We start from the raw sequence: 26,714 nt of genomic DNA on the forward strand, positions 1-26,714 counted from the left end.
GGCCACAAAATAATTGAGGCAAATGTTATCTATTTATTAAACTTTTATCCAGGTAAGGCAATTGAGAATCATTTGCAATGCATAACTGGCAGCAGACAACAGAGTATAACAAACAAAAATAAATGCAATTACCGTATTTTCCGGACTATAAGTCGCTCTGGAGTAGGCTTGTCACGATACTAGAATTTCAACTTCGATACCGAATCCATTTCAGTATCGATACTCGATACCATACCGAACAAATTAAACCACAGGCTTTTCTTTTTTTTTTTTACTGTAAAACGTTTTTATCGCCCAAAACTTAAATTATCATTAATACAATAGTTTTTTTAAGAGGTAGTGCAAAAAAATAGTACAACTTCAGTATTTAACTTCGACAACCCTCTGTACAGTCAATGCCTGGAAGCAATGACACATTTTAAATTGTCTGAGCCTGGGGTAGTGCAAAACAAAGGAAGAAGTAGTGCAAAGAACAAAACAGACACAAAAAAAACTATCATTAAATTGTAAATTGTCTGAACTAGTGCAAAGAAATAACCATACTCTGCAACACCAGTGGCATATCATTTTCAAGTTGTTTGAAGTAGTGAAAAAGAATAACACCCACCCCTTACAGTAACATAAATTGACAACAAAATCTGTAAGTTGTCTGAGTATCTAGACCCACATGTTTATCTATTAAGGCAAACCAACAAGTCACAGATAATAATAATAGTAATAATAAAAAAATAAAATAAATTAAAATATTTTCAGTTATTGGCTATCCAGAACAGTAGCAGGTAGGGTTGGGCAGCATTTGAATTTGGACGATTCCGGTTCCGATGTTTTGATTCGATTCTGGTTCCTAACGATTCACAATTCCGATTCTTAACAAAAGAAATACAAGGATTTATTTTTGGACAAATCACATAAACGTCTCTGTTCTTCAATTTCATGAACTTTTTACTATTTGTTAACTTTACCATGGATTACTACTCAAAGGGCTGTTTTTAACCAGTATTTATTTTAATACATTTTTTTTGCATTATCTCTTATTATTTTTCACAAGATCTTTATTTTTGAGAAGTTCAAGACAATACAATACTGCAGCTGTTACTGAAAACTTGGCTAACCTTGTCTTGCTTTAGAAAGAAAATATATATGACAAACACAACGCTGCATTTTATGGGCAAGCAAGGAAGTCTATCTAATTTAAGCATATGTATAGTGTATAGTGTTTCTGTATATGCTGCAGCTGCGTATGCTATAAAATAAATATTAGCTGGATATGTTCATTTGATTTTGAACTTGTTGGTTCAATGTTGCCATTAGACGTACTTCTGACTTTGGGTCATGACCCGCAACGCGCCATTCTATGGTTCGGCGTCGGCCGAATGAGCCAGCCGGGCCGGCCCGGCCCGAGCAGGATCAGCGACCCCGCGATGGGCGACCGCTGCCACCGCGGCGGCTGCTGGGGAGATCCTTGGGAAGGGCCGGGCGCACGCTCAGAGAAGCCGATGCCGCGGCCCGCGCTCGCCAGCCGGTACGAAGTGAGCGGAGGGGCTGACCAAAAGGACCACGGCAGCTCAAGTGGGGGCGGGCTTCCGTGCTATTACGACACAGCTTCTGCTGCAGGAGCCCGGGCGCAAACAGTTTTTTTATTTTATTTTTTTAAATCGGTCGTACTTTGTTTGTAGCTCATGCGCGCTGCTAACTAGGGAGTCGACGAGCAGTCTGCACTCAGCAGAGCAGGGAGGGAGGGGCGCACGGGGCAGGCTTCGGCAGTGTGTGCGGCAGCAGCACCCCATTAGGAGCAGACGTTGGCAAAGTGCTGTTGGTATCAAAGTCAGTGGTTTGGTATCGGTAATATCGATGCCACAGCAAGCTAGTATTGTATCCGTTCAAAATGTTTAGTATCGAGTAAGTACCGAAGTATCGATATTTTTGACAAGCCTACTCCAGAGTACAAGTCGCAACACCCATAAAATACATAATAAAGAAGAAAAAAACATATATAAGTCGCATTTTTGGAGGAAATTGTGCGCTTAGTACACATCATATCCACTGACCTACGATGGTAACATTTAACTAACATTCACACATGTAGCATACAAGAAAGTTACTGTAAGATAACTTTAAACTCACCAAAACGGTTGTAGATCGATTAAATAAGTCTTTAATTTATCCCCGACCATGTAGAATGTTTCCAAGTCTCCAAAAGTATTTATGTATTCGGTCGTAATTATCTCTTTGTCTCCTCTGCGCTCGGCTTACGTGTGTGGCTGCATGATGCAATACCCCAGCCAGAGGCAGGCAACTGCCTGTTTGTGGTTCATTCTTGTTCAACCATCATCTGTAAGTAACTTAGACAATTGTATCTAATGAGCATGCCACATTTATATACGAGCTGGATTGTGAATGATTATGTTGTTGACTGAACATACTAATCGCTAATGCTAATCGCGATCGCTAATCGTTAGCATGTCTGCCTGTTTGTGGTTCATTCTTGTTCAACCATTGTCTGAAACTAACTTAGACAATTGTGTGTAATGACATTTATATACGAGCTGAATTGTGGATGATTGTAGGTTGTTGACTGTACATACTAATCGCCAGAGCTGGGCACTTGACCATTTTTTGCCCCTCCACCCTTGATGTGGGTACCCTTCCGGCCGCGACCCCCCAGCCATATTCATAAACATTGTTGGCCCCCGTCCCGTTCCGCCCCCAGACCCAAAAAAAAAAAAAAAAGCGTCCGTAATTGACGTAGCTGCGGGAGAGACGCTAACGGCAGAGGCTTTTTAAGGATCATTAGCTGGCTAATTCATTATTCAAACCCGCTGTGGAAACGCTTCAAACACGCTTCAAAATGCGCCACATAGTACTGTAGCATCTCCCAATGATACGCCATCAGTCGTCGTTCAATGAACGCGTTTTTATCAATTCAACCGGCTACTGTAGGCCGTAGCCGACGTCAACACCAGTACAACAACCATTCAATCCACCCAGTGACAAACTCTCTCTCCTTCGTCCTCCGCTCCTCCTCTCTCGCCCGCACCCCTTCCCATCCAGCGAGCCGCGCAACACATTCAAAACAACATAACTCTGCAAAACACGAATTCAACCACAGCAACGATAACTCAGTTCGTTACAGTACAGTATAGTATGTGGGTTCAGCAGACCGCCAGAAATGGCAGTCAACAAGTTACTTATTTATTTTCCACTTCCTCTCCTTCCCGGCCTTCAAAATAAAAGCATACCAGCAAACCAGTAAACACAACAAGTTTGCAAGTAGTGAACGCCAGAAGAAGTGCATGAACTCCACCTTGATGTGCCAACATCAGTTGAGTTGAGTCAGCAATATACTCGTGGACACAAGTTGTTTTGCATTTAATTTTATTGCAAAAACGATCTGGAAGGTGGCGGCTAAGGGGCAACGCGGGTGAGTAGCTTGCTTATGCTTACTTTGCAGCAACGAGCTGGGAAACTGTCATCGCAACATGTGAGAAAGCAACGTGCGCTCAAGCGTGTTTGTATTTTCTCATTGTCACGTCACGTAACCCGCGCCTCCCACCTGCAACTGGGGTATACCATAACAAGAGGGGGCGGGGGTCATGGCTGGGGGGCAACACCACAATCCCTATAAAAGCAGTTGTTGCTCGCGCCGACGCGGGAGTAGAAATAAGCCTAAAAATAAGCCTTTCACCGAGTAGGATGAGATGAATTTTGGCCACCTCGCGAGCACGTCACACGCACGAGGGCCGATAGTGGGCCGGACTAAAATACACCTACGGCCATGCTTAGTTAAGCCATTTTTATTTTATTTGTCGGATAGGCAAGATATTAAGAAAAAGCTAGAAAATACTATTGATTGTACTTTTACTATATTTGTGCCCCTTAGATATGGTGCAACATGAATACAATAAAGGTTGTTCTGGAATAAAATACAAATTTCACACATTTTCCAACTCTGAAATTGAACCAATTCAGTAGAATGGCCCATATAGGTAATTGTCATGGCTTGTTAGTGCTGACTTGTATTTATGATGTTTTGTCTCCCTCTGCAGGCGCTTTTGTTTGACCTCTTCAATTGGCGCTTTGCAATGCTTTGCTAAAGCGCCTGCAGAGGGAGGCAAAACATCATAAATACAAGTCAGCACTAACAAGCCATGGCAGTAATAATGTGTTAATAATTTCATACATAAGTCGCTCCACAGTATAAGTCTCACCCCTGGCCAAACTATGAAAAAAAAACGCGACTTAAAGTCCGGAAAATACGGCATGGACAAATTGCACAGTGTAATATAATTGAGTAATACATACGGGTTCAAATTTTGAACATGTTCAACATTTCTTTGCTACAAGAAAAAACTGTTTGTGACAGTTAAAACTGTTTGTGAATGTCTGGCAAACGTCTTTGCAACATTTTGCAAACTTGAACAAACCCTGACCAAAAAAAAAACCAAACAAAAAAAAAACATTTGGGCTGTGCACAAACACTCGCAAACCTTACTTAGTGAGATACATGCTTTAGATCAGAGGACACAGGGAATAAAATACAATAAAAACATGTGAAGCACCATATTTACTCTATTTTTAAAAAATTAAAAATAGTGCTTCTCTTGCAGTGATTAAAAAAAAGATGTAAAAATAACTTTTTTTTTAATTTTTACATCTTCGATTGAAACAGTAACAATTAATGAACTCGGGCCAGTTTGAAAGCCACATCTAAGATCAATTTCTTTCGGAATTATTATCTGCTACTGGGGCAAAGATTGATTATTTTCTAGATGTTGAATTTCTGGGAAAATTTCAGGTTTTTGGGGGTGATTCCAAAGACGACCTTAGGTTTTAGAGAGATGTTTAGCCAGGCGCTTTGGGTCTTAATGGGTTCATATTCCGATTAAAAAATATATATAACGAATGTGAATTGAAGCACACGTTGATTATGGACACTTTCAACGCATTTAGCGGCCCCCAGTCCTCCTCCTGTGTTAGCGTTAGGGGTGTAATGGTACGCTAAATCACATTTCTGTGCTTTTTTAAAAATATGTTTATTTTGAAAAGAGAAGAAGTAAATGGTACATTTTTTAGAAAAAATAAATAAAAGTGAACCATTCGGGTGATATTCTAAGAAATTACACCAGAAAAAATACACTAACAATAAAGCTCTCTTAATTTAGTAAATTATTAAGACACAGAAATCTTTAAACACTCAGCAGCAAAAGCCTATGACACACCTAAGTATTCAAGTTATAGACAAGTTATCATTACAGTACATGTATACACTTTCTGTGATAAAAAAAAACCAACATAGAAATAATTGTAACTGTTATTGTAACTATAGTAAAACTCTTTATAATGAACATTTTATTTTAAGTCTATGAAATTGTATACACTTTTTAGGCATTGAAATCTTTGAATGTTCAACAGCATATTGTAACGAATTGGGTTATCTGTGTTTTGGTCGGATTTGTGTGTTGCTGAGGTGTGATGTTTCCGAGGTTCATGAATGCATCGTACGGTAAGCGAGTAGAGCAGCGGGGAAAGAAGAGCGCGAGCAGTTGTACTTGGATTAATAAAAATGTGATAATTAAACAACGTCTGGTGGTGTGTTCCTGGAAGACGCTACAAAATGATAGATCTCGCTACTTAAGTTTGACGTTTTGGGCTAAAAAGATTGCTTGCTTCCTCGTCTAAAAAACAATCACAGTCGGATGATGCCGTGCATGTTAGACGTGCTGCATGTTGCAGCTAGCAACATAGCCGCCGATTTCTTGTAGTAATGTCGGCACACAACTTTCGGACTCATCCACGCACCGTTCCCCATCGGCGATGAGGAACCGGAAAGCCAGAATGTTCCCAAACAGGAGACCGCAGAGTACGCGGAGACCTTCGAGCTCTGGCTCCTTTCTGGCTCTCTCTTTTGTGCGGCAACTCTCGTCTCAACAGCCAGCGTCCGTGCGTAAGCTCGCGCTAATTAGTGGACCGAACGCAAGTGGACCGAACTGAACATGCCATACCGAAATGTATTAATACACCCGCGTGTACCGTTACACCCCTAGTTAGCGTGGCTTCGCAATCAATCTTCGGGGGAGATGTGCCATCATCTGGTGGGGAGCTGTGCCCATTGTGGAGACCGCTGCTTCGCCTGACTTCCACCCCTTGCCTCAGACAACACATCAGAGAGAACCCTCCAAATTTAAGCATCTCAGTAAACACAGAAAAATAAACTAACAAGGTGATTATTTATTAATTGCTTTTCCTATACCTGTGTTGCCTTTATTCACAGAGTGTTCCGTTTTTGACTTGATAAACAAAGGAATCACTGTCAGTAGGCAGTATCACATTTCTAATGCCATAAATAAGAAAAATGAATGTCAAATTAGTGAGCAGACCATGTATTGTGAACTTTCCAGCAATACAGTGAGGCTTACTGCAGAGTGCTGTGAGCTTTCACACAATATTCAAATAAATATCATATAGTGACATCAATACTGTGATAAAACCAAACTGTGGGCTTTTGATAGTTACAGCAGGTTTGTCTAATGAAAATGTAATTTTGGCCTGCAATAGGATTGTTAGGAAAAAATTTGGCCCACCGCCAAACTAAGTGGCTGACCCCTGCTTTCCACAAACTAATGAATACAGTAGGTGCGAGGGCTCGTTTGAATGCGGTTATGGAACGGATTACATTCGTCAATCAAGGTACCAAGTACGTGCATAACATGCTTTGACACAAATGACTTAGATAGAAAAAAGTTCAGTAGTGTTGGCCTACCAAATACGTAATGGCAAGCCATTCTACCTGGGGATCATTATAACCTCAAGGCTTCAAATCCTCAGTGGCACTTGTGTTCCCTCCATTCAAACATCAACCAGAAATGAACTTCTCAAACACAGGTTGTTCACTTAAAGATCAGTCAGAAAAGTAGATATACAGTAGTTGTTCCCAAAATGTAAGTTGCACTCATATCAACTTGCTTAGAACATTTCATGAGCTACAAAGATATATGATGAATGGGGGTTGTCACAACATTCAAAAGAGAGCTAGGGAGGGAATACTATGGAGCAGTTTATGTATACTTATGTGTATGTTGTGGCTGTTTGTTGTAACACAGTCAAAATTGTGGCTCTTGGTCTTTCAGTGGTTAGCCACCCCTGGTGTTGGATGTCCCAATTCTCCAAAGTGCTGTCGCCCCGCCCCTTTTGCGCCCTTGTTCCACATTTCGACTAATCCCTCATCGATGGTCTCATATTACCCACGATTCATTGAGCAATTGACTAATCAGGAAACTGGAAAATATTTTTAAGTGTAAATACAGGGAGTTCTCATTTTACGAACGAGTTCCATTCCTACACTGGCGTAATGCGACTTTCCGCATATGTCGGATTTCACCGTTAAAGTCGGAATTTACATCAAAATACTTTGTATTAGAAAAAGAATATACATTAAAATAAAAAAGCATAAGATGCTGTACTTAGCATTACTGTTGAGAAGTGGATGCAGAAGGAGGGGAGGAGGGTGAAAATAGATAGAAAAGATAGCAAAGATACTGCCGGCACGCAGAGACAATCGAGACACTGCGCATGCTCAACCGCAAGGAATGCTGGTCTTTGTAGTACAGGAAGTGCTTTTATGCAGAGTGCGTCGTTTGGCGCGAAACCCATCGCAAATACACAAGCAGAGGTTAACAAGCTCAGAGACAGCACAAAAGCACATTTTTGGAACGATGCTGCTTCATTCATGTGTTGAGGGACATGAATATCAAGTGTTGTGTGTGCACTTTTACTAGGTGTACACTTCAGTGGGGACCTATTGTGTAGTCTCCTGCAGAGGCAAAAGAGCGATTTTTATCACTCGAGAACGTGGTTAGCTTCCATTCCAAAATGTCCAGTCCCACTAGCTTCCTCTTTCTCCAACGTTCACGGTCTACCCAGTAATTGTGGTGGAACCTGTTGAAGTAATCTTATTTTATTGAGAAAGGCGTAACAGGAAGTGCCGAAGTGGCAATATGGTAACTTGTGAGAAATGAAGAGAAGCATAATGACGTGCTCTAAACGTGTCGCTTGAATCCCTGCGACAGTAATATGGAATAATAATTTAGTTTCCAACATGTTATGGTTGGGAGATCCAACGGGATAACAACTCCTAGGCATGATTTTCTCTGCGAGATTTATATGCTAGTCACAGGCAAAAGGGATACAATACGGTGGGTTCTTTTCACCGACTACGGCGCGTTGCATCGTGGGTACAGTATTATCAGAAATGCCCGATATTCTGAATTGTCCATAGTGCACTAAATAGGGAATAGTGTGCACATTCGGACACAGCCCACATTATTACGGAAGAAGGCTCTTTTTCAATGGAGGAGTTGTAGTTCTCTCCTTTCTCCTTCCTCAGATAAAGTTAAGGAACAATAAAGTGTTGATTTTTAAGTGTTTTATTTCTTCATAAATAGTGTTTTCATTTATTTCTATATTGCTTCTTTTTCGTAATTAACCACACTGGTGTTTAAAAACATAAAAAAGGTAATAACCTAGTTTTTGGGCTGGAACTGATTAATTGCATTTCAAGTCATTTAAATTTGAAACACTACCTCAATTTATGAACGTTTTAGGTTAAAAACGAGTTTCACGGAAACATTTAAGGTACAGATAGCACCAATGAACAGGCTGGCAAGTGGCTCTGACAAAGACTAATAACGTAAAACAACTCAAACAACACTTACATAATCACGTAGTGTAACTATTCTGACATAAAATGTGTGAGAGTTGTTGACATACCATGATTGGTTTAAAACCGTTAATGTTGAGGTAACTCCAGCTGGACGTCGGCTTTTTGGCTGTGAACAAGGAAGTGCGGCACGTATTTACCAGACCGCTGATTGGTCAAATGCTGCAACGTTGCCCTCGGTGGCATAACGTAGTCATCGCTGATTGGCTGTGTCAAAATCACATGGTTTTCCATTCTTAGAGAACGAAAACGAACGCCACTCATGCGCAAGTGAACACATGACCATGTGCACCATTGGCATCTTATATAACAAGAGGGGCATCTTCGCAAAGTCAAATCTCCTAACTTTTATGTCACTTTCTACCTTTGTTGGATGGCGTCATCAAGGAGTGATGAAAAGATGCTTCCTTTCGAAAATAGGAAAGGGCATTACTGATTTAAATGAGTCGACTACCCTTTTCCAAATTGACGTCATCGTGCGACAGCGAGTATTGCTGACGCAAGTTTGCTTGCGGGCTTTTTAAAAAACGTTTTATTGAACAAATTGCACATAAAACAGCAGTAAATGCCGTTGAAGTCATCAAAATAGTGCAAATTCAGAACAAATAAAAAGTTCCAACACATTATAAAAAAATACAAAAAGAAAAAAATCAATAATAATAACCAGAGATGCAATACGGCGTGTTGCATCGTGGGTATTACCAGAAATGTCTGGATATTCTGAATTATCCATTCATATCGATTTAGCGGCTGGTAGTATCTTGTGAGTGGATTGAATTGTTTACAACAGTTTAAGTGTCAACAAAGATAGCATTTAGCTGCCAACACAACCACGGTCACCAGGTCGTAGCTTTAAAGTAGATATACCAGATTCCGCCACTTTGCGTTAATATCCATTTGTACCACAGGACCGCCGATGTACGAGGCTTTTAGTTAACATTCTGCATAAATGTGCGCTCAGACGCATTTGTTCTGGAAACGAGGCAATTAATGGCGCACAGTGGGGTGTGCGGTTGGGGTGTGGGATGCGGCACACAAACCTATTTGGATTAAACTTGTGTTGCACAATCACTTTATCTGTGAATGAATCACTACTGTACATTAATTGTGCCACTGAGTAACTTTGATTAGATCGACATGTATTTTTCTATTCTTGAGATGTATTTATGAGCCAAAAGAGTGTGTGACTTCTTGACAGATACAGTATAGGAATGGCGATTTAAGTACATCCAATGACATTTTCATTTATTTTTCTGAATACACCAAGAACAGAATTTGAAATACAGGAATCCTATCATATATATATAGTAAATATATGAAAAATGCGTCTGCGATTGGCTGGCAACCAATTCAGAGTGTCCCCCGCCTACTGCCCGAAAACAGCTGGGATAAGCTCCAGCACTCCCCGCAACTCTTGTGAGGATAAGCGGTGTAGATAATGGATGCAGGGATGAAAAATGTGTGCAAAAAACACCGTATCCCAAAAAGCATCCATAAATCAGTGTTGAGATTGTGGCGTGCCCTTCTTTGTGTCACTGGCATTTCAGTGACCCTCACTTAGCGATCACAACATACCTGACATTGCCATCTCCCGACTGCATAGGCCACATGTATTTATAACATCCAACACAACTTACAGTGGCGTTATTGCATCTGCATCTTAAGATTACCTGACACGTCGCAATTTTCCCTGGGGCAGCTGTGGGAAGTTGTTGCCAAAGCAGTTCTTTCTTCATCTTCTTTGCCATTGGACATGCCTGCTTGCAAGCTCTCTTCCAAGCTGTATCAGGAATTCCGCCCGTCCCTCCTTCATTCCATCTTCTATTTAGAAGCTGTATGAAGGATTATCCACATAAAGGCTTGTTTTCCAGCAGCGGCTTCTCTGCAAGGCACACTAATGACGGTCGTTTGCATGATCCCAAATCATTAATACCACATTCAGTGCTGTGGGCGCATCTACTGAACGGAAATGTATGCAAATTGTTATTGTCTGTCTAACAGCTTTTGAACAAAGCTGATTTGGAGCAGAGAATGGCACAAAACCTAACACTATCAAGCCAGGAGGCTGCAGTCAAAAGCTTTGCACAGTATCTCTACACGATCATGATGCAAATTCCACAAGACCAGGCTTGGAGAAACTACACCAATCAGGTACTGGCCTTTACTCAAGACTATGGTAGCAGACCCCTCATTAAGACACAGCAACCAAGTCAGCCGCAGCACCCCCATTAATTGTTTCCACAGTACAGCCACAGCAGCATGTTGAGCCTCGTCCTGACAGATATTCATTTCAAACAAATTGAACTCCATCTTCAACGGTGGGCGGTTGAAAGCGGAATGGAGGGGAAAGTGTGCCATTTTATATGGGCTGGGTCCAATAGTGACAGGATGTGGAGAGTTGATTTGCCTGCCACTCCAGGAGGTCGCACATTTTTGGAAATAGTTGCCAAGGAGTGGAACATGTTCGCAATGCTGTCCCAACTAGTTGCGTTTTGTCATCACCTGTCTTTTTCAAGATACCCACGCGTTGTCTCAAAGGTCACTAAAACATTGGTAAAAGGTTGCACAAAGGTCGAAAATTGTCGTCAGTGACAGAGGTGACGCCCGGTTATTTGGCGAATAAAACATTCACAACTGTTCTCTGCTCAGTGAGATATGTGGTGGAAAAGTGGATCAAGTTAAAAATATCCACATGAATATAGAGACTTTGCAGGAGCTACAGCTACCACAGCCCCTGCTTTTTGATGAAAGAAACCCACACCCCTGAATTGCACCACCCCCTGCATTGCAATGCAAGACCTCCCTCCGCTGATTTGACAGACTAGCTACATTTACAAATGAAAAGCTGCTAACGGTAGGCAGCAGAGTTGTTAGTTAAGAATCAAGACACCTTTTTGCAGCGTTCAGGTATTTCACAGAGTTTCTGCAAATCCTGGTATTCCCACAACAACAACAAAAACACACAAGTAGCACACAACAAAACAAGCAAACTTTGTTCACAGATGATGTCTCTGGAAATTAATTGTGAGCCTAATGGGATCTGCAAAGTTGTTTTGGGGTTGAGGCCAAATCATTATCGCCATATTTCACCTGTTGAGATTTTAAAAGGTTAAAATATCAGATGATGTCCTTCTGCTATTGGACCTTACTTGCGAGTGGTCTCTCAAACACTGACTGAAAGTTTGGGGTCAATATTGTTTTTATAAGGTACTGGTTGCTATGGGCCTTTGAAAGGTGTATGTGCCAAAACTTTAACGCATTTTTCTCAAAATGTGAGTTTTCAGCATGCCAACATTGAAATTGCTGTAACTTTGTCAAGTTTTGATGTACTTCCATGTATTATACATGATTGTAAAAGGGAATTAAGTACAGAATGAGAATACATGAATATCTCAATTTTCATTTTTGGAGACATACGCCTGATTTGGTGGAAACACATCACATATATATTTTCATGCCCCTCCATGGGGTGGGTGGCGTGCTGACGGAAGACGTACAAACGTCATACAGTCTGATGGCCCTTCATAAGTGATCGCCGACGGGTGGTTACTGTGGATGCCCGGGCCCCCGCCCCTTAGGCCCCACCATTTGCTCCACTGGTTGCTGAGCTCTTCCATCTGTTTTCTGATGTCGTGCTTCCACAAAGGGCAAATACAATTGACTGATTCAGGGATGTAAAGATTATACAATAGGTGAGCCGTTTTCAAGATGGCAGTATGATACAAATATAAAAGGTACAGGCTGAAAAAGGGTACAAATTATTTTGTTCAAACATATTTGAACCGACAGCCAGTCATCCAGGCAGCACATTTCCACTCTAATTGTGGTCTTTTATCCACTGCTTAGTCCACTGCACTATCTGCTCCAAGTTACTTTCCATGTCCTCTGGAGTGTTGCTGGGTAGCTGCTGGACAAGCTCCTCTTTGTAGGCCTCAATTGCCTCCTCATAGATGGTCTGAAAGATTTCACACTGCACATTGTCCTGCAGCTTCTTTCCCGTGTAGCCCCTGTCAAGTATAACAGGAGAGAATAAAGGAAAAAAGTAATATCATGCGGTTTGTTGTCAAAACTCTTTAATCTAAGCCTTGATTTATGGCTTTTTGGATCAAAAGGTCATAGTCATAAATAATTATATTTCATTTTAATAGTTTCTTGGACATCTGGAAGTGGTAAACTTAACTATCGTACATCCTGGGGTCACTATTTTTATGTGAAATAGTCAAAAGGTCAAAGTAGTATATGTCAGGGTATGTTTGAACATTATTTGATATATTTATTAAGTGTAGTTGTATGTTTTAATAGATAGAATGCATCATCTTACTTTGGGAAGTGAGAAGGAGGGTGAGCGCGCGCCCGTGGGGGGAATGTAGAGTGAGAAGGAGGAGGGGATGAGCGTGCATCCATGGGGATGAAGGCGCGCCCGCACGCCCGCACGCCCGCACACCCGCACACCCCCACACGCGCGCAGGGGGTTCAGGGTACATATCCTTTGGTTGTGGAAAATGGTTTGCTATGAAATGTATTTGATATGTGCACGATGTGAGCAATGATTGTTTTATTAGATAAAGTGTTTCTTCTTACTTGTATTTCCATGCGGTTCACATTTGTTGTACGCAAGGTTTCTGTCCTGTTTTAAAACAGAGTTTGGTCAAAGAGTGGGGAATATGAGTTTTTTCTGTAGGATCATAAAAAAAGGGTACTCCTGGAATTTGAACGTTCAGGATTCTAAACAAGAAGATGCATCCTTTCACGGACACACGAGGTGGTCTACCCCGAGTAAATAAGCAACATGTGTTTTTTTCTGTACAGGGATAAAAAAACAGGCTCCAGCATTTGAACGTAAAATCATTCAATGTGTATTTATGGGAGGCACAATTGCACAGGAGGTTGTGAATTAATCACATTTTATTTATATAGCACTTTTCATACATAAAAATGCAACTCAAAGTGCTGTAAAACATCCAAAGCAAAACACGAAAAAAAAAAATCCGTTCACGCCCTCCCTCCCAACAAACCCAAGACAGATATCCACTAATACATCAGCACTCACTCACACACACCCACACAAAGTGCACAACCTGATAAAATGTGTTAAAAAGACATGACAAGGCACAGAGAAGCCATATGAGGAAAGGGTACCCAAGGGGAGCTCTCCGCGCTGAGGGGAATGGCAGCCCACGGCCACAGGGGCGCCAGCACCACAGAGACCCCAGCCCGGATTAGACAGGCGGACCCCTCAGAAAGTGTAGAGGCCGCCGGCCACCCAGACCCAAGGAGTCCCTGCGATGACAGCCCCCGCGGGAAGGGCGGCCACCCCTCCCTCAACGCGGAGGCCCCATGAGGAAACACTGGAGCTAAAAGCTGACAACGGCAGAGAGCAACAAAACTAAAAGACAGAACAGTAGTATAGTGTAAGAACTAAAATCAGTAAGATAAGATAAAAATAATCTTCAATCAAAAGAAAAGATAAATTATTTAAAAGTTGTAAAAAGCCAAACTAAAAAGGTGTGTCTTGGGCTTCCTTTTAAAAATATCAACAGTCTCTGCAGACCTGACGTCCTCTGGCAGGCTATTCCAAAGGTGAGGACCAAAATTGCTGAATGCAGCCTCGCCATGCATTTTGGTCCTCACCCTTGGAATAAATAAAAAGGCCGGCGCCAGAGGACCTCAGGATCCGCGAGAGTTGGTATGATAAAAGCAAATCAGATAAATAAGATGGCCCAAGACCATTAACACATTTATAAACTAATAAAAGTAAACCTTAAAATCGATCCTGAAACACACGGGGAGCCAATGCAGCAATTTCAAGACTGCCGTAATGTGCTCCCGCCCTCTGGTTCTCGTCAGCACCCGAGCGGCTGAATCCTGCAGTAGTTGTAATGGTGAAATGCTCTTTTTCGGGAGGCCAGAGAGCAGGGCATTACAGTAATCTAAACGACAGGAAATAAAAGCATGCATCAGCACTTCCGTGTTAGCCTGAGAGAGAAACGGACAGACTCTGGCGATATTCTTAAGGTGATAAAAACCAATCTTGGTCACATTTTTAATATGAGGAATAAAACTGAGCTCAGAGTCAAAAATGATGGCAAGGTTCTTCACACAATGTGAGGGTTTAAAAGCTTGTAGTTTTGGTAAAAGTTTCTCTCCCTGACCTTCAGGATCGATAACTAAAACCTCAGTTTTGTCCTGATTGAGCTGTAGGAAATTATCTGCCATCCATGACTTGATATCTAAAATGCTATTTAAAAGGGTATCAATGGGTCCTGTGTCATCAGGAGACACGGCAATATACAGCTGTGTGACATCAGCATAGCTGTGAAAGCGGATGCCGTGTCCCCTGATGACATCCCCAAGGGGAAGCATATAAAGATTAAAAAGTAGGGGGCCTAAAATCGAACCTTGGGGAACCCCACATTTAATTTCATGGGTTTTGGAGGAACAAGTATCCATACATACAAAGAAATATCGGTCTGTGAGATAAGAATAAAACCAGTTAAAAACAGTACCGGAGATGCCCACTAGATTTTTCAGTCTGTTTAATAAAATTTGGTGATCTTCTTTTCTAAAATCTTACTTAAAACCGGTAAGTTGGATACAGGTCTGTAATTATTAAAAACGCTCGGGTCAGAATTGCTCTTCTTCAGAAGGGGCTTCACCACCGCCGTTTTAAAGGCAGCGGGGAAGACGCCCGTCTGAAGAGAGCAATTGACTATATTTAAAATTTGTTCCTCAAAAAAATCCATAAAATGTCTTAAAAAGAAATGTGGGAATTGGATCCAAAAGGCAGGTCGTTGGGTTTACCTGGGAGGACCAACCAGGGCAAAACTTTCCAGTGTTTCCTCATGTAAATATGATTGTCCAGGTTTATTAAAACTTGTGTTTTGACGGGCTAAAAGACTGGATCTTATGTCATCGATTTTACTTCTGAAGTGGTCTGCAAAGTCCTCACGGAGAGCGTCTATTGGTCTCTGTGGGGACTTATTAAAATCAGAACTAGTGAAAAGTTCAAAGGTGGAGAAGAGACCTCTGGGGTTGTTTTTATTGACAGTAATGAGGTTTGAGAAATAGGATCTTGCCAGTTTGACTGTTTTATTTCAGTTGTTCACATAATATTTCATAGTGTACTGTAAGTTTATTTTTTCTCCACCTCCTCTCTGCACTCCTGCATTTTCTCTTTGATGTTTTGATTGCATTGTTTCTCCACGGGGGTACAGTCTTTGTTTTTGTTGTTTTAATTAAAAGTGGAGCGACTGAATCTAATGATGATTTAAGATTTAGGTTAAAATTGTCAACAATAAGATCACAGGGTACAGGTAAAATGTCAGCAGGAGTGCTTTTTAAGATCTCGATAAAATTTGCAGCCACCTCAGAAGATAGGTAGCGTTTCTTCACTGTTCTCACCAGGACTGCTAGATGGTTAAAACTGGCGATGTTAAAATAGACACAGTAGTGGCCTGACACTGCCAAGTCAACAACAGAGGACACACCAGCAGACAAGCCATAGGTTATAACCAAATCCAGGGTGTGTCCTCTGTTGTGAGTTGGCTGCAAGACGTACTGTTTAAAATCCAAGCAGTTTAAAAGGTTTAAAAATTCTCTGGATAGTGGGTCCGAGATGTTGTCCACGTGTATATTAAAATCGCCAGTTATTAAAATCCTGTTATAACTGGAATATAAAATGGATAAGAATTCTGAAAATTCTGTAATAAAAGAAGTGGAATGATGGGGTAATGCAGGGAATAGGGGGACTGCTAAAAACAAAGGCATGATGTTCAAACGATAAATAGCTGCTAAAAATGATCTCCTTTGATAAAAGAGTATTAATAAAAATTGATGCAGTCCCGCCTCCTCTTTTGCCATCCCTTGTAGAAAATAAAAAGTTAAAATTCGGTGGGCAAGCATCGGTGAGAGCAACTGGAGCATCTGTACCAAGCCATGTCTCAGTTAAAAGCATACCATGTAAATTATTGTCTAAAATCAGGTCGTTTATGATAAAAGTTTTGTTTAAAAGGGAGCGCACGTTCAGCACGGCCAGATTAATTATTGTGCTGGATGTGCGCTCATGGTGGTATGAATGAGTAGTATTAACATATACTAGATTACCACTGTTAAAACCACGTTGTTTGTGTGTGCAAGGGAAGCGTCTGCCGGTGATTGTTTCAATGGGAAAGCTGTCCGATGGTGGTAATGATAATGGGGGCCTGCAGGGGGAGCTAGTGAGGCTGGTGGTACTGTGAGCAGCTGGTATTGGCCTGTAGGTGATGGTAGTGACATTGTCATTGTAGTGTTTATGAGTAGAAGAAGAAATATGATTGGTAAACAAGAGTCAGCTCGGAGTGGAATTGGTAACAACATGGTGGATGTTAGCGGCTAAAATCTTGCTACCAAAAGAGTTCGGATGAACACCATCCGGCTGGTAAAAAGGCGGGCGATTCCAGAATATGTTAAAATTGTCAATAAAAGCAAAGTGAAGGTGGCCACACGTGCGTAGGAGCCACATGTTCAAGCTTAAAAGGCGGCTGAAGCGCTCGACTCCGCAAGATAATGCCGGCAAAATGCCACTCACCCAGACCGACAGACCGCAGGTTCTTAGCAAGGCAAAGAGGGCGTGAAAGTCTCTCTTCGTCTGCTCAGACTGTCGGCGTATTGTCTAGTTTGTCCCCACGAGAACGATGAGCCGGGTTATGGATGATGGCAGAGAGTCAAGAACACCCGGCAGGATGTTAACTATGTCCATGACTTTTGCTCCGGGAAAACAGCAGGTGACGGTGCTGGGATAGTGAGTACGTCTAATGGTGCTGTCGCCAATTATAACGGTGGTTGGTGCATCGATGACGTGAGGAGGGAACGCCAAGGGACTCACCGCTGGCGGGAGATTCACGACCCCACTGTCCAGGATGGCTCTGCCGAGGCCGAGTGATGACAGTGGATGACACCGGTGAGTGTCGCTGATGACGTCGGCCACTCGTGTACCGGGACACCGCGTCCTGGAGCAGCCCGACGCGTGAGTGGACGGCCGGGCCACCGGCGGACCCGCCCATCATGGGGTTGTCGCCTGGGTGACGAGGGATCCGGGGGAGCCCCTGGGAGCACAGCCCCAGCGTCGGACGCAGCAGTCGGTGTCTCCGACTGCCGTATGCCGTAGTGCAGCGATGGGAACAGGAGATTCACTCGCCAGGGCGGCGAACCGATTCCCCAGGACCAACTTTTGTCATTTGCTTTAGGAAGTTTGAACAAACACTAGTTGTGCTGCGATATGGAGGCCAACTTTTGTGCTGTATTCATATCCTAGAACCGTAACACCAACAAGGAAGTACATTCAATTCTTAAATTGTACATCTTTTTGCATGTAACTAGTTGCATTTTACAAATTGCTAATACTAACCGGTCCTTTCTTTTTTGCTATTGCGTTGACATCGAACATAGGCGTTTACACCTTTACTGCACGTACAATGTGTTTATGCTACTTGTTCTCTAAGATGTAACACATATTAACCCCTTAAACACTACATTGATGCACAACATCACGTCCAGCATACGATACCTCGTCTGCATTAAGACTTCACGGATGTCTGTGGTGGAGAGGCTGGCGTTTTTATACGACAGAGGTCATGATATTTTCAAGAATTGTTCGTTTTAGAGGTATTTGTGAACTGACCAACCAATGCAGGAGGTAAAACCATGGTGTACATACAATAGAGAAAGGCCACAAATTGTGTTTCTTCCATCTATCCATCCATCCTTTTTCCATAGGATTTGTCCTTGTAGGATGGTGGGTGAAAGGTGCTTATCCCAGCTGACAATGGGCGAAAGGCAGACTACACCCCGAACTGGCCGACAGTCAGTCGCAGGACGGACGCACGCACGCACGCACGGACATATCCCTCATGGACCTAAACCAACGTCACATTTTATGCTAAAAAAAACCTGTGTGTCTGCTTTTTTTTTTTTTATGACCTACTGTTGTTTAGTAAGATAACCGCCCGTGCAATTGCGGCTCCCTTAAAAACACATTGAATGATTTTACGTTCAAATCCTGGAGCCTGTTTTTTATCCCTCTACAGAAAAAAACACATGTTGCTTATTTACTGGGGGTAGACCAGCTTGTGTGTGCGTGAAAGGATGCATCTTTTTGTTTAGAATCCTGAACATTAAAATTCCAGGAGTACCCTTTTTTTATGATCCTACAGAAAAAACTCATATTCCCCACTTTATGACCAAACTCTGTTTTAAAACAGGACAGAAACCTTGCATACAACAAATGTGAACCGCATGGAAATACAGGTAAGAAGAAACACTTTATCGAATAAAACAACCGTTGCTCACATCGTGCACATATCAAATACATTTCATAGCAAACCATTTTCCACAACCAAAGGATATGAACCACCTGTGTGTGTGTGTGTGTGTGTGTGTGGGGGGGGGGGGGGGGGGGGTGCGTGCGTGCATGCGTGAAAGGATGCTACCTTCACGCCCATGGATGCGCGCTCACCCCCTCCTCCTCCTCCTTCTCACTCTACATTCCCCCCAAGGGTGCGCGCTCACCCTCCTTCTTCTCACTTCCCAAGGTAAGATGATACATTATATCTATTAAAACATACAACTACACTTAATACATATATCAAATAATGTTCAAACATACCCTGACATATACTACTTTGACCTTTTGACTACTTCACATAAAATTGTGAACCCAGGATGTACGATAGTTAAATTTCCCACTTCCAGATGTCCCGGAAACTATTAAAATCAAATATAATTATTTATGACTGTGAACTTTGATCCAAAGAGCCATAAATCAAGGCTTAGATCAAAGAGTTTTGACAACAAACCGCATGATATTACTTTTTTAAAGGTTATGTTACAGAATTAGTTCAGTGCCTGATTTACTACGCAGTTGTGCACACAAAACGGGCGCAGACTTGATTCTGCGTGCAAACCAGTCTACCAATTGGGCGCAACTAGGATTGCGCCTGCAAATATAGTATATGCAAATACCGTATTTTCCGGACTGTAAGTCACGTTTTTTTCATAGTTTGGCCGTGGGTGTGACTAATACTCCGGAGCGACTTATGTGTGAAATTATTAACACATTATTACTGTCATGGCTTGTTAGTGCTGACTTGTATTTATGATGTTTTGTCTCCCTCTGCAGGCGCTTTAGCGTAATTTACTCTGGCCCCAATATTTCTAACTTCTTCCTATTGGCAGATTTAATCACGCCACCTCCAGTTCATAGTTCACGTAGTCTGCTCTGTAGCTGTTATGAAATGCGCTGTATGAATAAAATTGTATTGTATTGTATTGTAAAAATTTGAAAATCATTTCACATGTTATTGTAACCCACCTAAAGAACCATAAGATAAATCCTAAAAGCTATTAAAATGCATGAGTAATTTAAACGGTGAAAATCTAATGTCTTGTTATATAAAAGTAAAATAGTATGATAAAAAGACAATTTGACTGTTAAGGCTTTGCTAGTTGAGGAAGATAGATTATCCAAACAGCTAAACATTCACAAACAAACTCCACTGACTCCAGGTGTGCAGCGAAGTTGCCTGTTTATTAGGGATGGGAATTTTGACTAATATGCCCGCCGACTAGTCTCCACTTTTACTTGCGACTAGTCGACTAGTCTATAAGGAAGAAAACTTGAATTTGAATACATATTGAATTCAAAATTTTAAATGCAAATGTTGTGTGTCTTTAGGGGCTATTTTAGCCCAAACATTCAGGACAGTTTCTTAATTTAAATTCTATTGATGTAACAACAACTGACTGAATAAAAGTGAACGACCCTGCGCCGGCTCCCGGGGCGAGACCCGATATCCCCCGTGAGCTGAGGAGGAAGAGACGGGGATCTCGTGCGGGGGTTAAACGCCGGGAAAGGAGGAGACGATACCATCCCGTCCTCCCGTCTGTTATCATGGGGAATGTTAGATCTCTCCCCAACAAGATGGACGAGCTAGCGGCGCTTACCCGGCATGAGAGGGACTTCCGGGAGGCTAGCCTGATGCTATTCACGGAGTCATGGCTAACAGCGCTAACGCCGAACGCAGTCGTAGAATTGGACGGCTTCCAAATCATACGCGCGGACAGGACGCTGGAGAGTGGAAAGAGGAAAGGAGGAGGGCTGGCTGTGTTTGTGAACGATCGATGGTGTAATCCTGGGCATCACGATTAAGAAGCAGCTTAGCAGCAGGGATATTGAGCTGCTAGCTGTTGGCATGAGGCCATTCTACATCCTGCGAGAGTTTAGTCATGTGATCGCGGTGACCGTCTACGTTCCCCCCCGCTGCCAGCGGCGACACAGCCTGTGATGTCTTGACTGCAGCAGTGAGCAGGCTACAAACACAGCACCCAAATGCCCTGATACTCATCTCTGGTGACTTCAATCATGCCACCCCTTCCTCCTCTCTGCCTTCATTCACACAGTATGTCACCTGCCACACCAGAGACAATAAAACACTGGACCTTTTCTACGCTAACACATCACTGCCCCTCCTCCCGCTGGGCAAAGCTGATCACAACCTGATGGCTCTCCAGTGTGTGTACAAACCTCTGGTCCGCAGGCAGCCAGCTGTGACCGGCACGGTTCAGAGATGGTCTGGAGAGGCCGAGGAGGCCTTAAAGGACTGCTTCAGCAGAACTGTGGGAAGTATTCAGCGATGCTCACGGGGAAGACATTAGTAGTCTAACGGACACTGTTTCAGACTATATACATTTCTGCATGGAGAACACCATACCCACCAGGACGGTAAGGTGTTTCTCCAACAACAAACCCTGGATCACACCAGACATAAAAGCTCTCCTGAAGGAGAAGAGGAGGGCTTTTGCATCAGGCAACATAGAGGAGAGGAAGACTGTGCAGCGCCAGCTGAGGAGGAGGATCAGAGAGGGGAAAAGGTCCTACAGGAAGAGGATGGAGGAGCAGCTGCTGCAGAATAATACCAGGGGAGTCTGGAGGGGGCTGAAGACCATCTCAGGCCACGGACAACCCAAGACTGGGGGGGACCTGCAGTGGGCAAATGAGCTGAACCTCTTTTTCAATAGGTTCGATCAGATGCCTGCCCCCACTCAGTCTCTCCTGCTGCAGCCTCCACCTACTCCTCCTGCTGGGTGTGTCACCCCCTCCCCCCTTTTCTCCACAGTCTCCAGCTCCCAGCTACACCAGACAGCCACCACTCCCTCCTGCCCAGCCTTGGCCTTCACAACATCTCAGGTGAAGAACCAGCTGAAGAAGATGAAGGCAAGGAAGGCAGCGGATCCAGATGGCATCAGCCCCCAGCTCCTCAAATCCTGCGCAGACCAGCTGTGTGGAATTGTCCAGCACATGTTCAACCTGAGCCTGAAGCTGGGCAGGGTCCCCCAGCTATGGAAAACATCCTGCCTGGTCCCGGTGCCAAAGACCCCCCACCCGAAGGAGCTCAACAGCTTCAGACCAGTGGCGCTGACGTCTCACCTGATGGAGACCCTGAAGAGACTGGTCCTTGTCTACCTGCGCCCCCTGGTGAGCTCCTCAATGGACCCACTCCAGTTCGCATACCAGCCTGGCATCAGTGTGGATGATGCCATCATCTACCTCCTCCACACTTCACTCTCCCACCTGGAGAAGGCGGGGAGCACTGTGAGGATCATGTTCTTTGATTTCTCCAGTGCTATCAATGCGGGGAAATCCAAAGAAATGGTGGTGGATTTCGGTAGGCGCCATCACTCTTCACCTGCACCAGTGAATTTCCCGGGAGCAGATGTTGAGAGAGTCTCAGCTTACAAGTACCTGGGTGTTCATCTGAACAATAAACTGGACTGGAGCGAAAACACAGACGCCCTCTATAGGAAGAGTCAGAGCAGACTCTTCCTACTCAGGAGACTGAGGTCTTTTGGGGTTCAGGGGACACTCCTCAGGAACTTTTATGACTCTGTGGTTGCAGCGGTCATCTTCCAGGGAGTGGTCACCTGGGCAGGCGGTGTCTCGGCCCGGGACACGAAGCGGCTGGACAAACTGGTCAGGAGGGCCGGCTCTGTCCTGGGCTCTGTGGACTCGGTGGGGGACAGGAGGATGTTGGCCAAGCTGTCATCAATGCTGGACAACCCGGACCACCCCCTCCAGGGCACCCTAACAGCACTCCACAGCTCCTTCAGTGACAGACTGTTACACCCTCGCTGTGCCAAGGAGGGATTCCGCCGTTCCTTCTTGCCTGCTGCTGTCAGACTCTTTAACAAGAACATTGTGTAGTCTCTACAAACTGGCGGACATTAGTGCAATTGTGCAGTCCTGCACCTGAGCTCATATCGTGCAATACCCAACATTCACCACTACTGTAATACCGTCCAATACTCAACATTCCCCACTACTGTTAGTCTAGTTTTATTTTTATCCAATGCCGTTCCTTACATTTCACTACAGCACTGCAGCACTGTCACTTACTTAGAGTATTTTTCCTCTGCACTATGTACAGGCCAAAATGAGTGTTCCTCCTACTTTTTATGTAGATGTATGTTAGTGTGTATATACTGCGTATATTTACATAGGTTTGATCCTGAATGTTTGCCGTCAATGTTATACATTAATGGCTATATTATGCCGCCGTCCCTGTGTGACCTATATCTTTGCTGCTGTAACACTGAAAATTTCCCCACTGTGGGATCAATAAAGGCATTCTTATCTTATACCAACTCCCAGTCCAGCAGGTTCTCATTCGCTAGCACCATGCTAGGCTAGGTTCACACCGCAGGCAAATGCGATCCAGATCGGATTTTTTTGCCCATATGAGACTTGTATCTGATTTTTTTTATGACAGTCCGAACGGCTCAATTCCGATTTTTTCAAATGCGACCTGTGTCGCTTTCATATGTTGTCCTAGTTAACGAGCCCAAGATGCGCTCCGCGCAGGCGGAAGGAAAGTGCTGGCAGCAAGGGGATCGAATCTGCAAAGTTGTTTTGATTAACACTATTGACTTTTTATTTTACTTTAATTTAATCCCACTTGAAACGTGAAGCATAAAGTGGACATTTATGGCGAGCGTAGTAATTCAGCCACGGCCCAGATAGATTTTTTTACACACGGTTATGACGTGACGTCATCGTTAGTGATGTCTCCATGAAATGAGATAATAAAGCCTCGCCTCATAATTTCCCCCAAATACTGTATTTATTTCTACCTGCTACCTCATTGCTTGAATGGCCCGAAACGCTGCACCACATTTACTTCCGCAAACACAACGTCGGGTGCGACGTAGATTCTTCTTCTACGCAGGCGCGCCACTTTGACGACGCATGTGTTCATATAGCAGACAAGACAGAGGTGGCATTTTTAATGTAATACGAACGCTTACACAAAACAATAGGATTTTTTTCGGGGGGGGGGCAATTATCTCTCTCTCTTGTTCTGTGGAACAAGATGCGTGATACTTAATGCCGCGTTGAACCGACTAATAAAATACAAAAAGTTTAATAAATTGGAGACGGTTAAACGACTAGTCGCGCACATCCCTACTGTTTATATTGTGAAACTGCACAAGAAACAGAAAATACAATCAATCTATGCATTACATACACATGAGTTTCAAGTTTCTTATGTTTCGACAATGACAATGATCTTCTTATTTTTTGTGAAGAGAAAACTCTCTTACCGTGCTGACAGTTTCGGCTGTTACTGCAGCCTTCCTCGGAGCTGTCACTACTGACACGTGTTGTGTCCGGAGCAAAATAATACAATACAATACAGTTTTACCTATACAGCGCATTTGCGGGGGGTTGGAGTGCAGCCTTGATCGGGTCAGGGAGCCTTATGTTGAAGATTCCCCCGACCCGGTCAGCTGTTTTTAGACGTCACGTGTCAGCTCCGAGGATAAGGCTGCAGTGACAGCCGAAACTGTCAGCACGGTAAGGGAGTTTTCTCTTCACAAAAAATAGGAAGATCATTGTCATTGTCGAAACAAAAGAAACGTGAAACTCATGAACAAGATGAGCCTATGCTAACGATTAGCGATCGCAATTAGCATTAGCGATAGCTATTAGTATGTTCAGTCAAAAACCCACAATCATCCACATTTCAGCTCGTATATAAATGCTGCATGCTCATTACACACAATTGTCTAAGTTACTTACAGACGATGGTTGAATAAGAATGAACCACAAACAGCCAGTTGCCTGCCTCTGGCTGGGTATTGCATTATGCAGCCACACACATAAGAAGCCGAGCACAGAGGAGACGAAGACATAATTACGACTGAATACATAAATACTTTTGGAGACTTGGAAACATTCTACATGGTTGGGGTTAAATAAAAGACTTATTTAATCAATATACAACCGTTTTGATGAGTTTATAGTTATCTTACAGTAACTCTCTTGTATGCTACATGTGTGAATGTTAGCTAAATGTTCCCATCGTAGCTCGGTGGAAATGATATAAATGATATGTACTAAGCGCACAATTTCCTCCAAAAATGCGACTTATACTCCACTGGGAATTATGTTCCCCCCCCCTTTATTATGCATTTTATGGCTGGTGCGAATTGTACTCCGGAGCGACTTATAGTCAGGAAAATACGGTACAGTGATCCATCGCTACTTCGCGCTTCAACTTTCGCGCCCTCAGTGCATTGCGGATTTTTCAGAAGCATTCATAAATTAGAAATTAAACAACACAGCCATATCGGGAGCCATATTGCAGAAAGACGCATTGTTTCAAAGATATGAGTTGGCTATGAGGCTTTGTACATACCCATAGGCACTCATAAAAGACTGGTTCCCAGCGCGATATCGACCGACAAGAGCACAACTGCATTTACTTTTTCTACACACTGTACTGTTCGTCAGCTGACTGGCTGCACATCATCGTAGCCTCTCGCTAGTCTCGTCCACTATTCAAATGTGCTGTTGATTTAGTCAGAGTCAAGCCGGATACTTTCTCATCCGTATTTGTAATGATGTGTTTGCTCTTATAAAGTTTTGTAAAAATCCTGCGTTTATAAGTCGTGAGCGCAGCACAGCGTGCTCCTGGCCGGCCAGCGGCACGGACGACTTTAGACATCGCCAATTAAAGTGTGAAAGTGTTTGTTACTTTTGTCTTAGGGTGTCCTAAAACAGCTTACCTTAACTACAATCCCACGTTGCATTTTATCCAAAGGACTTTGTTGATGTTGTTGTGCAAAGATAAAGTTAATGCATGATCCCCCCGGCGGCCATGCTTCTTCTTTGTTTTTGAAATGAAATAGGAGGAGAAGAAGAAAAAGCAGGCGAAGAAGAATGAGGGAAGAAGAAGAAGAAGCGGTCGCTTTTACTTAGATTTTTCATGGTGGCGTCAAGCGTCTTAAAGTGCAGGATTGGATAAATTACAATATGGCATTCTAGTTAAGGGAAGTCAATTTTATGATAAAAATTAAAACTTTAACGTAGTTTTTAGTGAAAGTTCTGTCGTGCTCGTCAGCTGCCGCGGTTGGTCGAAGCTCTGATCACAGCCTGCAAGCTTAGTATTTGTATTCTTCATTTTGCATTTTTATAGTTAAATTAAAGTGTGGGAACCATGTTGGGGTTCACAATAGCGTAACAGAGGCGCAAATCCCCCAAAATAAAGCTGTACAATAAATATCATATAAAATGATAATCATAATCATAAGTCCGACTCTACTTTGCGGGTTTCACTTATCGCGGTGGGTTCTGTCCCCCCATTAACCGCGATGAATGAGGGATTACTGTATATGAATTTAGCAGGCACAGTGTGATTCATAACAATTCATTGCAATGCTAATAATAATGAGCAGAGGTGTGGTGGCCATTGGCATGTTCGGGAGAACTCTGGTATGGCCGGTCCATTCCAGGCTGAAATTGTTGCGCATCAGGGCTGTTACATTTTTCGGGTGGACTGTCCCAAGTATTCAACACAATGTTACATTCACCTCTTCCACCTATATTCTATTTTGCGCGTGCCATGCATTCAGAGATGTCCTATGTTGACTGGGGTTAATTTCCTTCACTTTTTAGTCAATGCGC

The 26,714-nt window shown here is 43.0% G+C and overlaps 2 protein-coding genes across 3 annotated transcripts in view; both read right to left on the reverse strand.

The window, feature by feature from the left end:
* The window catches only part of ydjc (YdjC chitooligosaccharide deacetylase homolog), a 42,403-nt gene extending 33,527 nt beyond the window's left edge, over positions 1-8,876 (reverse strand). For both annotated transcript variants that reach the window (XM_086030168.1, XM_086030166.1), the window contains exon 1: positions 8,767-8,876. The gene's annotated coding sequence lies outside the window, so the exon portion shown is untranslated. The remainder of the gene's footprint in view (positions 1-8,766) is intronic.
* Positions 8,877-11,618: 2,742 nt separating this feature from the next.
* Positions 11,619-26,714, reverse strand: part of ak6 (adenylate kinase 6) — a 45,652-nt gene continuing 30,556 nt past the window's right edge. The window contains exon 6 of the mRNA XM_086030169.1: positions 11,619-12,723. Coding sequence (XP_085886295.1) covers positions 12,534-12,723 — 190 coding nt within the window. The 3' untranslated portion in view covers positions 11,619-12,533. The remainder of the gene's footprint in view (positions 12,724-26,714) is intronic.

This window comes from Filicampus tigris, chromosome 5 (assembly GCF_054856515.1).
Source record: "Filicampus tigris isolate MCC_2025a chromosome 5, RoL_Ftig_1.0, whole genome shotgun sequence".
Classification (NCBI taxonomy): Eukaryota; Metazoa; Chordata; class Actinopteri; order Syngnathiformes; family Syngnathidae; genus Filicampus; species Filicampus tigris.